The 17,900-nt window shown below is 41.3% G+C and overlaps 1 protein-coding gene across 5 annotated transcripts in view; it reads left to right on the plus strand.

The window, feature by feature from the left end:
• adcy2b (adenylate cyclase 2b (brain)) overlaps positions 1-17,900 on the plus strand; it is a 68,137-nt gene that overhangs the window by 5,503 nt on the left and 44,734 nt on the right. The window contains exons 2-4 of one of the 5 annotated variants that reach the window (XM_034705619.1): positions 922-1,665; positions 11,732-11,929; positions 16,980-17,141. In XM_034705619.1, the coding sequence (XP_034561510.1) occupies positions 1,402-1,665; positions 11,732-11,929; positions 16,980-17,141 (624 nt within the window). In that variant the 5' untranslated portion in view covers positions 922-1,401. Of the gene's footprint in view, positions 1-519; positions 1,666-11,731; positions 11,930-16,979; positions 17,142-17,900 lie in introns of those variants that run through there. The other 4 variants (XM_034705620.1, XM_034705621.1, XM_034705618.1 and 1 more) reach the window with 4 other exon arrangements.

The following is a 17,900-nucleotide window of genomic DNA, read 5'->3' on the forward strand; positions in this document are numbered from 1 at the left end:
ACAGCTAACATGTAGCATGGCATGGATGGGAGAGAGAGGGCGCCAGCTGTGGAAGCACAGGAGTTTAAATGAAAGGTTGAAAAGAAAAGGAGGAGTGAGATGGTGCAACGTTAGACCTTGTTTTACTCCCTCCAACACACACAGGCTCACACTGTCGCTCTCAAACTTTCACTCATTACCAGCTCTCTCTTCCCTCTACCACCCCCTGTTCGAAGCACCAATCTCTCTTCCTCCCACACTCTTTCTGTCTCACGAGGTTTTTCCCTTCCTGACTTTGTTTCTTCCTCCTCTTCCTCTCAGTTCTTCCCCTTCTGTGTGCTATCTTTCTATTTCGTCAGCGGCTGCTTGATGGCATTTTATTCTCTCTCCCTCCACACGTTGCTCCTCTTCTCAGTTTTTGCACAGCTGTTACAACCCTTCTCACTCACACACACACACACACACACACACACACACACACACACACACACACACACACACACACACACACAGACAAACACACACACACACACACACACACACACACAAACACTTCTTCTTTCTCTCTTTACTTCTGCCAACTTCATACTGTCCTCTATTTCTCTTATATAAATTTCTCCTTTTTCTTGTACCTTGCAATCTCTCTCTCTCTCTCTCTCGCTCTCTCTCTCTCTCTCTCTATCTCTCTCTCTCTCTCTCTCTCACACACACACACACACACACACAAAAACACTCATGAGCACACACACATAGACTCTTGAGTCATATACCAGTTCTCTCCACATTAGCTAATCGCACATCACCATTCTCACATTTCCACCCGCTCTGATAGCCACACACACTTTTACCCACAAGCTCTCCCCACCACACACACTGGTACACACCCTCTGCTCTCTCTCTCTTTTCTCCCTCCCAGCCATACACATTCTCTCTCTCCCTCAGTCCTCAGCTGCACCTCAGCACAGTAACATGTTGCCTCGCTGCAGCTCCCGCACAGAGCGCTGAGCAGACGCTTCCAGCTCTATGTCTCACTGACCAAACATACAGAGCAAACAACAAGGAGAAGAGGAGGAAGGGTCGTCTCTCTTCTTTTTTTGTCCTGCCACATTCTTGTAGAGAAAAGGAAGCTGTGGAGGACAGATTTGAGCGCAGCCTTGGCTTACTTTCACTGAGGGGGACAGAGAAGGAAGTGGCGGCTGAGGATGATCTGGAGACCAGAGGAGCAGAAAAGTTAGGTTGGCGCTTGTCTCTTACGCTCTGCTGCTGAACCATCGGAAACAACTGACCAAAGTTTTCTGAGCAGGAAGGAGGAAGAGGAGGAGGTGGACTTTTAATGGTGAGGAGCATCCCTCACACTGGTGACTTTTTGTGACTCGTGTTTGGTCAGCCAGAAAGTAAGACCAACTCCAGAGGCGGCTCCCCATGTGGCAGGAGGCTCTGTGGACCCGTGGACGCTACTTGCTGGAGAAGAACGATGGCGGCGAGTGCACCGAGGGGCCTGAGAGCTTGGCAGATGGGTGCCCGGGGTTCCAGGGTGAGGTGTACGTGGAAGTGGAAAAGCCGCAGGACTGGCTGTATGAGTCCTACTACAGAATGAGCCAGCAGCATCCGCTCATCGTGTTCCTGCTGCTGATTGTCATGGGAACCTGCCTCGCGTTGCTGGCCGTGTTCTTTGCCTCAGGACTGGTGAGTTTGTTTATGTGTGTGTTGGTGTGTGTGGATAAGTTAGTGTTTGGAGGGCTTTTTAGGTGTGTGGCTAAAATCATTCATGCAGAAAGAAGGATTTCATGTATTTTAAATCCAGAACATGAATGTGCATAAACAGCAAAATACAGTACCAATCACAGAAGCAGCATTCCAGATGCTATCACACAAACATATTTTTGCTATCAGAAATAACTTCCTCGGTGTTGAGAATAAACAGAAGAACAACTTCAGGGGATGGCTCAACATTTTTTTTAAATTTGGGTTTTGTGTTTCTTTAGGGGTTATGATTTTAAAGCTCAAGCGGATCACTTCTAAGTTGTAGCTTGACAAAAAAGACTGAAACTAGGTTAGCTTTGCACAAAGGAATCAGGAGAAAAAACTTACCTGGCTTTCACAGAGGTAGAAAGAATCATAGGAGAACTTCTAAAGCTCACTTACTTATTACACTTAATCAGCATAGAATGTAATACACTCAGTTTACAATGCTGCGTTTAAGGTATGATTTTATCCTGATTCATCTCAAGAGAAACTGAAGTTAATTCATGAATGAATATGATTCTTTTATTCAGTTATAATACAAGAAACATATTAGATATATTGCTTTGATAAATGAAATCCTACATTTACTTAGAGAATTAAGTGATGTTCTTTTTAGACTGTTTACAACTTCAAAAAATCACAGCACTTTCTTGAAATAAGTGAAACCCCCAAAAAGTTTTACAAAATTAAAAATATAAAAAGAATAATAATAATAAAAATTAAAGTTATATATCTTGGCATTTCTGCCTTTATTTCATAGGACAGATAAACAGGGAATGTGGGGAGTAGAGAGTTGGGGAGGACATGCAGTAAATGGTCGAGGCTGCAATTGAATCTGCAACCTCTGCGAAGAGGGCTACGGTCTCTGTATATGGGGTGCGCCCTTAGACCACCAGGCCAACGGGGCCCCACAAAAAGGATTTTTAATCAAATCAAATAAATGTATAATACAATTAAAGAAAATATTTTAGCAAAAGGAAAATTAGCGAGGAATCAACATTTTAACATATTAATGATTCTGAATGACGGTGAACCTGTGTCTGTTCCCACAACGGGCCTTATATGTACACTCACCTGTTATTAACATGACAAATTAGTCCCAAACAAAAAGAGTGCAGAACAACATGAGCACCAACCAGCAGGGAAAAAAATCACTAAACAGCAGCATAAGAAGGTTGATTTTTAACACAAGAGATTACACCCCAATAGTGCTCATCATGATTCATTATTCATCTCATGGATTGGAGTAGTCTCTTAGATAAATGTATTGTCAGCTGCCCCAGTAAGTATGTTTTCATCTTTATTAATACATTTTAAAAACAAAGTGAAAATAAAAAACAAAACATTTCACAGATGACAGTGTGCTATCTTATTTTCCAGCTAGCTGTTCCCCAGTCTCCACTCTTTGCTAACCTAAGCCAACCAGATGCTAGCTCTCGCTTTTTAATCATTGTTCAGAGGTGTCGACCAGCTCATGTTACACCAAGAAACCAACAAGTGTCTTTTTTTTTTTTTTTTTTTTGTAAGTTATATTTTTGGGGCTTTTTACACCTTTTATTTATAGAGCAGAGGACAGTGGATAGTGTTGGAAACTGAGAGAGTGGGGAAATGACATGCAGGAAAGAGGACGCAGGCTGGATTTGAACCCGGGCTGCCCACTACATGGGCGCACAACTTGACCATCAGGCTGCGCCCAAACAAGTGTCTTTCAATGAATCTCTATTTTACTTGAATTGAAAAAAAAAGCCAAAAAGAGCTTTAACATACATTCAACTTTTAAGGAACTTTGCAGCTTGTAGCAGCATTTCTGACATTTTTTAATGTGATAGTGAAAAATAAAATGAAGGCACAATGGTAACAACGTTGTCCATTGAAGAAGAAAGTATTTTTTTTTAGCACTGTAACGTAGCGTTTTAAAATATTAGCGTCATCACATTTCCTATTCAAACATGACATCGCTGTTAAGTAAATAGCTCACTGTTGACGTTAATGTTAGCAGCTAACTAGCCCATTAGCTTACCGAGGCGGCTGTCCCTCTTCGTCAGAAATTGAATAAGCCATGACGTGCTTCCACTTCAGATGCTCGTGCATTGCTGTCGTACCACCATGGAAGGCAAGTTCTTTACATTGCACATTCTTCTCTTTTATTTTGGAAAAATGCTCCCAAACTTTCGAGCTCCTTAGCCGGCTAGCCACGATACTGTTTGGGCATAACATTTCAGGTGACATCACGGCTGACCCGATTACCACAGCTGACCCTGATTACCGCTACTGCGCATGTGCGTCATGGACAGAAAGGTAGACAATACAGCAGAAGGTACAGCAGCAGTTTCAAGTGAAAAAGAAAGCTTCAAAAAATAAATGATGACGTCGATTATTAAATATGTCATCAACTAGTCGACTAATCTTGGCAGCCCTACTGAGTAACATGATACCTGAAAAGCTTTGTGGATACAAATTCTTTTTGGTCTCCACCATGTAACCACAACATTTCTGATATAGCACTATCTTTTATTTTTGCAATCTGTCCAAAACATCCATCGAGCCTCTTTCCTCTCAGACCTCTCTCAGGATAACCAGCTAGAGTTGTTCTCATTAGTGGAGCTGAACAAACTTACATTTCTTTTCCCACAGAACTTTTTTGATCAAATCAGAAACACCTGTCATATTTTCAGGAGAAGGGCCAAAGTGGGTTTTTAATGCTGTGGAATGCTCAATTTTTATCACAGCACCGCAAAAGATTTGAGTGACTACAGCTCTATATTCCATTATCGAGCATCAGATAGACGATCACAGAGAAGCGAACAGAAGAGAAGAAGCTGTTTTTCAGCATGAAACTGAATGAGACGGGGAGACCCCTGTGTGTGTGTGTGTGTGTGTGTGTGTGTGTGTGTGTGTGTGTGTGTGTGTGTGTGTGTGTGTGTGTGTGTGTGTGTGTGTGTGTGTGTGTGTGTGTGTGTGTGTGAGAGTGTGTGTCACAACACAAGAGACTGTGAAGCAGCACTTGAAATTGTAAAACTGGGTTTACAAAGTGGATGGAAAGCAGAATGAGAGTTTAGTTCGTAGCTGTGTGGGTGTTTGTGCTTTTGTCGAGTGAAAAGTGTTGTTTTGGCCACAAACACTCAACCACAAACACCAGCCATTGTTTCTCAAGTACTGCTTTTGTGTTTTATGAAGTAGCTGTACAAAAAGAAGCCCACTCGTCCGTTTAGTTGTTGTTGTTTCAAAATGATTGTTTTGCTGCTATCTGTGTTCTGAACAACATGTAGATGTGTGCTTCTCTCACTGCGTGCTTGTGTGTTTTCATTGTAGCAAATTGGGTGCGATTGCTAAACTTCAGTGTAATGGAAGCCCTCGGAAATGATGGAGTATTCACAGTACACACAAACTCTCATGGACATCTTGACTCGTTAAAATATTAGCTTTTTGAGCCGTTTGATGATCACTATGGTCAAAAACCCCTCAGCTCTTTCATGAGGCTGTCAATAAAGTCCTGCTCCATCCAACCGATCTCAATAACAGGCTTTTTCCAGGGAGAACCTCCACTTGAATCGATCCCTCACTTCTATTTACGTCAAATCAATAGATGTTATTGCCCCAGCTGGTCCATTAAGTTCTCCAGGTTTTCCTCTTATTCTCCGGCTGCAGACTTCACCAGCTAAATCCCAATAATCCTGTAATCATTTCCCATTATTCTAAGTATCAATAGAAATCACCCCCCTCCCCAATATGTGCTCCTATTAAGTGTAAGACTGAAATGTGTAGTTATGACGTAGTTGTTCGGGGAGGCATGTGTATTTACGTCTGGTGGATGAAGAAGAATGTCAGGAATAAATAGTGTGGGTTTTGAGCTGGGGGCCTGGAGGCGGAGGGGGAGAGGATGTTGTTTTAAGTGTTCTGGCTTTATCAGTGAGCCGGCAGAAACCCAACCAAAGCAGCACTAATGCTTCCAAAATTACTGCACGCTTTTATCTTTCTCCTCAGATCAAGGCTAGAGTGAATGTGGTGTTTATCAGACACAGGCTCCCCCACCCGTTACATACAGTATGAGTGTGTGTGTGCTTGTGTGCGTGTTTGTGTGCGTGTGTGTGCTTACATACGTGTTAAATTTGTGACTGCATGCGTTCTTTGGGTGTGTTAGTCTGAGGAAGTCTCTCATTTCCTCTTTAGGTTTATCTGCACTTTTTAGAGAAATAATTTCTGTCTTGTTGCTTCAAGTTGTTCTTTTAGGAATTTCTGTGTGTGTGTGTATGTGTGTGCATTTGCATTCCCAAATGTGCCTTTCTCTATGCAGACCCAGTAATTGCATGGCAGTATGTCACTGGAATGACATTTCAGACATTTTTGACAGTTTAATGGAGATCAATATTGCATCTAGGTAATGGGTCACCTGGGAGTCATGATTTGGACTTTAAAGATCCCATTACTTCATGATTTAGGTCATTGATTAAACAGTTTATTGGCTTCAGTCTTTATTTCACTTCAGGTTTTTCAAGGTCTGAACACTTGCAACTAGGGCTGTCAGTGTTAACGCATTAGTTGCGATGCGTTTAAGGTCCAAAATTAACGTGCTACATTTTTATTTAATCGCTTGCTTTGTTTGTCCATTTTGGCACACAGCTGTTAAGCTTAAACTAAAAAAAAAAGTCAAAAGTGATACACACTTTGTGTCAAACAGAGTTAAAACATCACTTCAGTACTTCAAGTCTGAGGTACCTCCTGCGAGCTAAGCATACAGGTGCAGCTACTCAGACTGATGTCAGCGGGCAGTTGAGAGTTAGCAAAAGCCTGCTAATCGCCACAGACCTGTGGCTCTGAAGCTATCTCAGGTTAACATGGTCTAATCAGTCATAGGGATGTAAACAATTAAGCGAGTATCGATTAATCGATTTTTAAGAACTTACTCAAACACGTTTTTTTATTTATTTTTTATTTCATGTGGTCTTATATTTGGTTTAGCTATCAGGGAGGTGTTTTAAGTTTAAAGCATGTTTGGATGTGAATCAGCTGACTAAAGGTGTTGCGCACAGTGGAAACGCTCAGCTTGGGGCTGCGGCTGAGTGACAGATCTCCACGAGTGCTTTTTTTCTCCACCGCCGGACTGATTCTGACCCGGTTGCACTCCCAGCTGACACCTGGCCGCGTTCACATGATTATTTTTCTCAATAAGAATGAGTAGGCAGAAAACTGGACACTGTGATTCTAAAAATTGTTTCTGTTCAGTTCCCTTGTTGCAGTTAATCCACATGTTATAGTCTGAGCCTTCACTTTGTGACTGTATGTCCGCGGAGATACGAGCCTGCTCCACATGTTGATATTCGGCATGTTTAATGTTTTGAACTCCTCAATACGATCCGTAGCTACTCAATACTGTTAGTTATATACATTGTGTTGTGAAGGAAAATTTGATTCAGGGGAAAAAAACGCATTTGGCATTATTTTTTAACATGGAAAACTGTTACGTTGTTTTTAATGATTTATCGATAATTGATCGTTAACATTTCCAAAAATCGATCACGCAAAATACTTGAAATTTACATCCCTAGTCATGCCTTGTTGCTGGTAAAATGTTTTTGGCACACAGGTATGGTATGGTACAGAGAAAGCAACCAAACTGGAACTACTGAAAAGTGTAAATGTTGCATTAACAGGGGATCCCAGGACATCAGTGAGTTATCAAAATTAATCTGGAAATAACTCAGTATCGACACTGATTGAATATTTGATAAATGCACTCCTGCATATTTTTAATGTGTAGCTGTGTTATCCTAAAAATAACAAACTAACTTCATAAAAAAATAAAAAGATAAACACTGTATTCTAGTTAATTCACAGAATAAGCACTATGAAGCTGTCTCTAGCATTAATTTGAATGATAATTCCATTCATTGAAATTAATTTAGATACTGAAACTGTGTGATCAATCTAAACTGACTAAACCCCTACTTGTAACACAATTCAAGTCTTTGCATTAGCAAGCACTTGCAGAGCAGTAGAAGCATTGTGTCTTGAAATAATGGATCACCAGTGTGTTCAGCAAGGGCAGGAAGGTGAATGAATGAGGAGGAGTAGACGGTGACATCACTGACTAACATGCAACACCACAAAGCTCTGATGTTGTACAAGCACATAAAGGTCTGAAAACAAAATATGTTGAGTTAAGTCTGATGCTTCTGTACCTGATAGCTTCTTCAATACGTGTGATAAACAACTAACCAAAGTTGTGAAAAACTTAAACCATCACTTGCTTCTTTTTCCAACAACAATGAGGCGAGAATGACACTTTTGAAGAGTGCTATTATCAGGAAATACCACCTGTTACCACTTATTTAGTGTCATGCTATTAAAAATCAAGAGGCCTTAGTACTTTGACTTTCAGTCTCAAGTATTGGTAAAGCTTCACAAAAACAACTTTCAAGGTTGCAAGATGTATGGTGATTTTATACTCCTTGTATCATTTTGATTGATTTACCTTCAAGTGAACATTCAGTCTTCAATTATTCACAGAAAATCATTTTACCCTGCTAAAATTTCACAAATTGCCGTGTTAACTTGTTCTGTTTTCACAGCTTTGTGATTTTTGTTTGGCTGGTAGAAATCTGTGCTTGTATGGATGTGTGTCAGACTGCTTTAATCCTCTCAGCAAGCCCATCCTACTGCAAACTATTTTTGTATGGTTATGAAATAGCCCATTCTTGACTCACATAGATGAAGTTCTTCCAAAGGGTCCTGTGTTTGATGGGTGTAAAATCACATAGCTGAAAAATAACAAAATTCCCTGAGATCTCATCAACAGGAAAATATCTAAAGACATACCCCTTATTGTTTTTATTTTCAAAATAAAATGTGTAACTCCATGAATTTATTGATCTTTCAGGGGTGAGAAAGACTAAAATAAATATGCATAGGATGTAGCATCAAACTTGTCCCTGACTACAATACGTTTAGAAGATTTATGGACTTCAGATTAGCTTTATTTCATAGTTCAAACTAGTTTCATATCATAACCTTTGTGTGCTCAGCAACTTCTGGCCAGTCTTAGCGAGCTGTATGTGAACGTTCCTCTGCACTGATGGAACTCTCCAGGCAAAGGTTGGTTGATTATTGATGACATTCATAACCAAGCTGAGAGCAGATTGAAGAAATTTGCTTAAGTGCTGCTTGATCAGCCTGAACAAATATCACAGAGATATCCAAACATGAGGAGTGCATAAAACTTCCATGCTTTAAGCCCAGGCGTCTGAGCCGCCTGCCCTTTTCTTTCACATTCTTACATCACGTATTTGTTATTTAGTCACTTCATTGCTGAATAATCAGATAACAGCATCACTCCACCTTTTTATTCTGCTGCTATAGCTCCATGTCCCCCCTTTTTCCTCCCAGTATAATAGCTGGATAAGCCAGACTGGGCTAAAAAAGGAAATAATTGTTCTGGATGACAATGCAGTATATCATGGCAGGCAGGCCCAACTCCCTCTCTCCATGTGATGTGGAGGAAAGTGGTTTTGAAAAAGGTTTTAACAGGATTAGATGGCTTACAGTCAGAAATGCGGAAAGTGCAGATGTGTCTTTATTTCAACATAAACACAAGAAAAAACTCCAACAGTAATAGCATACCTCCTTCTCCATGAGTGTGTGACTAATGTCCACCCAGGTATCCCTGCAGTGTTTGCACTATTGCTTACATCCTCATTGGGATTCAGCCTGCGCCCAGGGCTGACTGTATAGCCGGTGTGGCGTCAGCAGCCAGATCCCATGGGATCCTTTTGCCAGACCCTGACTCATTCTACCTCTGCTACATTGTGTTGCTACACTTCCACACAGCAAAATGCTCTCTCTCCTGCTTTTTCTCCGACCAAATAGCTTCTGCTGTTCTCAACAAGCAGTTAGAGTCAATACACTGTCAAATCAGCCACAAATTCAAGGGTTGAGTCTGTGACACCTTTTCATTCTGTTACATAAAAGCTGCCCCAGCAAAATTGTACATTGAGAGAATCAATCTGAAGTCATTTTCATGCCCACTCTGATGTTGGTTTTATTGCAAAAGCTGTGACATGTAATCACATGGTGACGTGTTAATTTAACATTTAAAGCCACTGGACCTGTCAGGGCAATCATGACTTTGGAATAACTTAAAATACTTCATGTGGGTGTGTGGTAGGATCAAGTCTGTGAAAGTGTGTTTGTTCAGTGTGTGAAAGCTCTCAGTCCTCTCCTTGAACAAATGATGGTGATTTTGCTGCTGCTCCATTATTCCCTCTGACCTAAAAGGGCAAAAGGATACAGAGGACTCTTTATTCTGAGCACAGTTTGTGTGTGTATGTTTTTGAACATTGTTTTTGAATGATGGGGTTTCAGCATGGTGAATTATGTTTGAGCAGAAATCAGTCGAGGCGTTGTACTTTTGCCACGGAATGAATAATTAGAAAATTGCTTCAGGCTTTGGCAGATGCAGAGGTCACGGACAGGTCAGAGAGATGAAAGTGCTCAGGATGAAGACATTAAGGGGAACTGAAAGGTGCTGCTGTCTCCTCCTTTTAACATGAATAATAATAAGGCACATGAATCTAGGTTACATAAATCCTGCCATAGAACAGTACAAACTTTTGTGTCTCTTTAAATGCTGACCTAAAAAGTGTGTGAGAATATTTTAACAGTTACTGTAAGACTAAGAAAATGTACTTTGAGTTAGGGAAAGTTTTAAAAGGTCATTCTTTTCTGGCACTCACTCTTTTTTCCTTGATAAAAAATGTAGACTTCTCTTCACAACTTCATGAACAAGTTATTTGTCATTTTAAATAATTTTCAATGAAGTGAGTTTTCGCTATGTATCTCCTGCCTAAATGTTAACATTAGAGAGACAGTGTGTGTGTGTGTGTGTGTGTGTGTGTGTGTGTGTGTGTGTGTGTGTGTGTGTGTGTGTGTGTGTTGACAACTTCTAAATGCTGACTTTGACAGTGCGAGCGTAGAAGTGATGCTGTAGCACATTCTCTGGGCTCAGACTGTCTATCTGTTGATCTGTTTGCTGTCTGTCTGTTTGAGCGTGTGTCATGTTGTACTTGTTATATCTTTGTCACAACTAAATGTCTTCAATATGGTGCAGTAAAAGGGGAAATCCTTTTATTGTTTGTTAATTGAACCTTCTTTGGTTTGCAATTAGATGGAATTAAAATTTTAGCTTAAACTCATATTTAGTAGTGTGGGTTTTACTTTTGTCCCGTATTGCTGTATCGGCTCTTTTGAGGCTCAGAGGTACAGTGGGTTGTCCTCCAGTTGGAAGGTTGTTGTGTCGGTCTCTGTCGTCCTGCGGTCCAATGTATGTTTCCCTGGGACATTGAACCCCATACCACTCCCAAAGGCATTGCCTTCACTCACTGAATGTATGTAATTGATGATGGTTCATGGTGGGCTGCCTGGGTCTTTGCGTGGTAGCCTCTGCTGTCAGTTCTCGTGTGTGTGTGTGTGTGTGTGTGTAAATGGGTCAGCGCTGACGTGCAGTGCAAAGTGCTTTGAATGGTCTGAAGACAAGAAAAATGCTGTATGAGTGTACTCAGTTTACTGCGGAAGAGGATAAGGGCAACTGGAAGAAAAGAAAAAGTAAGGTGCAATATTTATATTTTTAAATTCTGAGATAAAAGTCAAAATTCTGACTTGGATTTCAGAATTTAAAATAATTATTGCACCTTGATTTTTATTTTTTTCCAGTGGCCCTTATCCTCTTACGTAGTTTGCCCTTTTACTTTTCCTATGGTCAACCCTTTTGTCTATCTGAGGTGTACCATGCCAACAAGCACCAAGCTGAGGTCTGTCTGTTTGTTTGTCTGCCTGCCCGCCTGCCTGTCTGTCTGTCTGTCGATCGTCTGTCTGCCTGCCTGCCTGCCTGCCTGTCTGTCTGTCTGCCTGCCTGCTTGCCTGTCTGTCTGTCTGTCTGTCTGACCCTCTGGATGTGTTCAGGGATGTAAAAGCTCTATAAACCCATCACCCTTCTTTCTCTCCGTGTCTACAGAATACAGAAGACCACCTGACATTCCTCATCACAGTTCCCGCAGCTCTCTTCCTCTTCCTGTCCATCTTCATCCTTGTCTGCATTGAATCGGTCTTCAAGCGGATGCTCGGCCTGTTCTCTCTGCTTATATGGGCCTGTCTGGTCACCATGGGTTACCTGTTCATGTTCTCAGGAGGGATCCTCAGCCCCTGGGACCAGGTAGAAAAATCAATGCCTCTAATTTCTTTTTGCACAGATGTGCGTTAGTTACTGTTGCTAGGCTTACTAAGCTTTTGTCCTAACGCTTGACTTTTTTAGGTTGACTTCAGGGGGATTTCTTTTTTAGTAACCACATTTTGCTGTAGATACAAAGCTGATAGTGTCAATGTTGGCTTCATGAATTCATGGAAGAAAATGTGATCGGCTGACTTTTAAATCATTTATTCTCAATCTTTTTTTATTTGAACTCTGTAAAGGTGTCTGAAAGAATCATTAGATGACTACTGACAAGATACAAGAACATGGTTTTATGACTTCCTTAAAGACTGAAGCTAAAGCTGTTTGCATCACCAGTTGACAAGCAAGGTATCAGACCTGGTAATAAGATCTAGCACCTACATCCTGCAGTCTGGAGATGGTAACACTTGTATTCTTAGTAATTATAAGGATAAATATAAGATATGTTATATTGTTGACAACTTTATCCTAACCATATATGTTTTGTTACCAGGACAAGCTAGACAAGTCAGTAAGGTTATATTTATACTACAGTTTGTAAGTGTATGTGCTGGCACAAACAGGACTGTTTTAATGTAACCAATGAACAAGTAAAGATAAGAGATGAGACGTCCCTTAAAAACTGCTCTGGATTATGTTACTTAAATGGAAGGACAAGAAGATGGATAAACGAATGATTGCAGTTTCTATTTTATCTGACACACACTCTGTCAAATTCACCCTTTACTGTTCTGCACTCAACTTTCAAAACAGCTAAGATACACCATCACTGTCTCCATCCAGACTCAATAGAGACAAATCTGACAATTTACTGGAAGTTAGCAAGCTGCCATTACTGCAGCAGCATCTCCCTGCATCATATGCACATTTGAAAACAAGCAATCCGTGGAATTGAGCTATTTTCTACTTAAACCCAGGGGCGCTGGGTTTTGGGCCCCATGTGTCACTTGTGTAATCAGACAAGGGAGGAAGACCCATGTGCAGACAGTTGAAGATCAAAATGCAAAAGGTCACACCAAAACTTTTTTTACATGTCCATTAAACTAAATCTAAAAAGGTCCAAAAGAAAACATAAGGGAACCACAAAGAGCACAGAAACACTGGAGATCAAGGATGCAATGATCTGACACAGATGAGAGGAAAAACAGGCTGTTTTCGGAACAGCCTGCTACAGTATATACTACCCACGAATGTAGTAGGCACTACATACTGTATACTACATACTGCATTTGAAGGTAGTAGTATGTAGTATGGCTGCTCTGTTAGATCTGTTTTGTAGTATGCTGGGTAAGGCGTCGCAGGATTTCCAGTTTTGGAAAGCAGAAGTAAACAATGGCCAAGCTGATAGTGAAACTGCTTCTTTAGCATCACTTAAGATTTAAAAAGTTGAGATGTGGTTTATATGGACTTAATTTTGGATGAAGTACTACTGGTATGGTAGGCGGTTTCGAAAACAGCCAGAGGATAAATAGTGACAGGGGCAATCAGACACAGGTGAGAAAATGAGACACAGGTGGAACTCGTCAATATACAATCAGAAGGGAGGGAAAACTGACAAAGACGGGCTGTTTTCCAAGTAACTTGGTAAAAAATGTATAAATAAATAAAAAATGGAATAAAAAAGGAGGGAAACACACAAGGGCGGGAAGTCAAACTAATATGAAACACAAGGATCAAGAACTACAAAATGGAACTGGAAACAAAGATGGATAAAACACAAGGAAAACCCAAACCCAAACAAGATCAACTCATGACACTGTTGTAACAAATGTCTCAAGTGAGAAATCAGAATAATAAGATCTCCTGATTAAGGTATCTTCATCAGTAGCTGTCTATTTGTGCTGCTTTCAGTTAGCAGGCAGCAGCAGACCTTGAGTTGCCACCACAATAATGGCAGATTCACAAGATGTTGGAACATAGAAATTGCTCCATTCATCTATAGACTCAGAGATATCAGTCAGGACTGCTGTGACTAGTTTTAGCTGCTGTGATGTACAATCACTGTTCATGGGGGAGACTGACCAAAAAGACACATTATGACCTGCACACATAAAGTTGGGAGATCTCTACACATGCATGTGTATCCATGAGTGTGTTTGTAATGCAAAATGGTCTGCTGAGTTGCTTCACCTATTAATCTGTCAGTGTTCCCACACTGCATGATTGTGTGCGTGCACAAAATTTCAGACGAGAGCAAATAATTAATTCCACACGTGACAAGTGTTAATGAAGCCTGATGAGAGCTGGAGGTGAGCAGATCAGCAGACAGACACATTAGTTTTCAGGGCCAGACTCCTTCTCTCTCTTTCTGTCTCAGGAATCCTATTTTCTCCTGGTAACACTCTGTCTCCCCCTATTCATCAAATCCCATATTTCTCTCTCCAGCTTCTCCACCTGCCTTCTCTTGTTAAGACCCCCTTCTGCACACCCCTCCCTGTCCAAATTTACTCTCAGTCCCCCCTTACCACTGCTTCATTCTGTCCCCCCTTGCTCCAGGGTGGAGGTATTTTTACCATCAGCCACCTGTGAGGGCATAATCACTTTGTATTATTAATCACCTCCAATGACTCTCTCTCTCTCTCTCTCTCTCTCTCTCTCTCTCTCTCTCTCTCTCTCTCTCTCTCTCTCTCTCTCTCTCTCTCTCTCTCTCTCTCTCTCTCTCTCTCTCCTCTCTCTCTCTCTCTCTCTCTCTCTCTCTCTCTCTCTCTCTCTCTTTCTCTCACTCTCTCTCTCTCTCTCTCTCTCTCTCTCTCTCTCTCTTTCTCCCTCTCATTCTCTCATTCTTTCTATACATATATATTAATACACACACATATCTATATAAAGTATAAGAAGACAGTAAGAAACAAAGACTAAGAGGGAAGAAAATAACTTGTCTGAAAGCAGAGAAAAAGAAAGAACAGCTGGAAGTTCAGCCAGCTCTCAGCAGGTTGAATTGATTGTGATTACGGAGAGAACAGCATGTCTGATGGAGAACACAGAGCTAATAACAGTAGAGCCCTGAAAAAGAGCGAGAGGAGGTTAGATGAATAATGACAAAGGAGGGATGGAGAGAAGCTGGTGCAGTGTTCCACATGTACTCTCTTCCTATACACCTGGCCTCTAACATGCTGGCGTGATCACACTCTAATCTCTTTCTCTACAAATACAAAACATACCTATTAAGCTGTGTCCCCCTCCTGCAGTGCTATACTCCAGGCTTGGTTTCATTCATTTTTTCTAACAAGAGAGCAGACTGAAAATGACCACCACACCTGATCTTTTAGATTCAAAAGGACCGGTATATGAGTGAGTTTGTGTTGTCAGACTTGCAAAAGAAGAGGGTGATCCAAAAATGCTGATGAGCTGTTTAATACTGAACAGTTCTGAAGGGAGGAAAAAGACAAATATTTACGTTGCGGGTGCTGGAGCATACATATCTGTGCATCTGGGTGCGTTCAGGCAAGTGAGCTTTAGCTGCCTTCGTCTGGAACACAGAGAAAGTCTGGAAAACAAGAGAGAAAAATAATCATCCAAAAAGCTAAAGTGAGCTGGTAGCCACAGCTGCTGTTTGGAGGTCTTAGAGAATGCATTAGGATTCAGGCTAGGGTGCTGTGGAGATGGAGTGTGTCTAGCTGCCTGTGTGGCATATAGGAGCAGGTGACACACCTGGAATTGGACTGCCATTCTCAATTCCCATAGACACTCAGATAGATTCCAACTAGCCCCCCCTTTATTTCCAGAGGTAGGAGTTCAGGTTCAGGAGTTTGTCATTACAAAAACATAAAAACTCTCTGCACTGACATCAGCATCCTTCTCTTTGCTGGCTCCCTCAGGGACAGAGAAACTGAACTTACAAAAAGCACCTAAATCTCTCTTCTCTGTGCTCAAAACTTCTTTAAAATTGAACCTGGTCGACCAGATAATCACATTTATCCAGTGTTCTGTTCATTTCAGTGTGTCTCTCTAAAGCTATGCAATGCATCACCAAGTACTCTTTCACTGCAAATAATGTTGATGCAACACACACTATGAGAGGCATGTGACAAGCTCATCCCAGCTAGCACTCGCTACAAGGCAGTTCAGGACTTAGAATTGAAAGACAAAAGTTGTTTAATTTGCATATCTATCTTTTTTATGCCAGATAACATGTCTCACTGTGCATCAGAACTTATGTCAGCTATTTTGTTTAGCAGATCTAATTCACTCCAAGCAGTGGATTCCTGTTTGCTGAGCAACTCTTTGAACCTGAAAGGTAGAGGAAATAAACAGACAGGCAGGAAGGTCGGAGTTCATCTTGTGTCCCAGTTCAAACTGTGACCCCTCCTCTCTGGTCACCACGACAACAGGAAGGGGTGGGCTGACAGCAGGGGGAAGTGGACAGGGACAAAGCAAGAGGTTAAGTCAAACAGTATCTAGGACCAACCCGGTAGGAAACAGACATCTAGGACAACAAATAGGAGAATGCACAGACACGCATATGCCCACTGTCAGAGTCAACGATTTGATAAAACCTGGAAAGAGCAATCTGATTACAGTTAACAAGCAGGAAACAGCATCACGTCTTCTCTTCTTGTGCATCATGTTTTATTTTTCTGGGAGGTTTATAACAGGACCTTGAGATTTTTACTGATAATTAGAAGCCTACTCATCTTATCATTGATCACAGGAGCAGCAGTTTACCGTTGGGATTCAAGCATCGACATTTTTACATCTGTATCTGTATTTGCTGTGATCCTTCTTAGCATCACTGCAGTACTTGAATGAAAAGCAGCCAGACTTAGTTGGCCACTAATACTTAATATGATTGCAGTCCACAATTATTGCAATTTTGTGAAAGAGGTTGTTTCCTGAAGCATAGTAGTGGAGGAGAGTTTGTTGGTTGAATATCCCTCTTACACAGTGCCTTATTAATTCATGTAGGGGGATTGAACCAGCTGAAGCTACAAAGTAATTATAACTAGTATCGAGAAAATATTACTATGCAAAGATCAGATTTATTTTACAGATGAATACCTTCCCTTACTGACATCGTCCTGTTTCCCATTTGCAGGTGTCCTTCTTTCTCTTTATTGTGTTTGTTGTCTACACCATGCTGCCCTTCTCCATGAGAGGGGCTATTATTGCCAGCGCCATCACCTGCTCCTCTCACACTGTCACCCTCAGCGTGTGTCTGGCCTTCACTGTCACAGAACTGGAACCTCTGGTCTGGCAGGTAAGACTGATAGCTCATCATCTAATGCTTGAATTTACACAGCTCAGTGGAAGTGTTGAAATATGCAATTTACACAACTTCCAGCTGCTATTAAAGACAGCTCTCTCCTGAGCTTGCAGTTTATGCCCTCAGAAGGCCTGAGTAATTACCTCACAGCACTGAGAGGAGCAGCACTGGGGTTGGCATGTCATTTTGGTCATGCTTTTCCTTGCATTATTGGAAATGATGAGGAACAACATTTTAATAGGGTCTGAGCGGTAAAGCATTAAAGTTATTCTGCACCATCATGACACAGCACATTCAGCAAAACCTCCAGAGTCAAATGAACTGCATTTTAATATACCCAGGACAAAGCTTTTATAACAGAGGCTCTAAATGAACTCACTCTTGATGGAGTAGTGCATTATAGTCTCTGATGCTGCTTCTGAAAAACACTGAACACAAACAGCACAGTTTGAAAGTCTAAAGTCTTTGGTATACTGTAAAAGACAGGTATAAGACCAACTGAAGCTAATGTGTCTGTCTGAGACAGACAAAGAAACTACACAGTGAGTCTTCCACCCAAACACACTAATTACTCTCAAATCCCAATAGTTTCATTCTCTCTCACACACACACTCATACCCAGTGGAACACCAAACCAACAATAAAACATGGTCAAAGATGCTCATCACCATTGAATCAGGCCCGGAGTGGCTAATCAGGGTAACCAGGAAAATACCTGGTGGGCCCAGCTGGTTGTAGGGCTGAGGGCTGGTG

The sequence above is a fragment of the Notolabrus celidotus genome, chromosome 16, assembly GCF_009762535.1.
Source record: "Notolabrus celidotus isolate fNotCel1 chromosome 16, fNotCel1.pri, whole genome shotgun sequence".
Classification (NCBI taxonomy): Eukaryota; Metazoa; Chordata; class Actinopteri; order Labriformes; family Labridae; genus Notolabrus; species Notolabrus celidotus.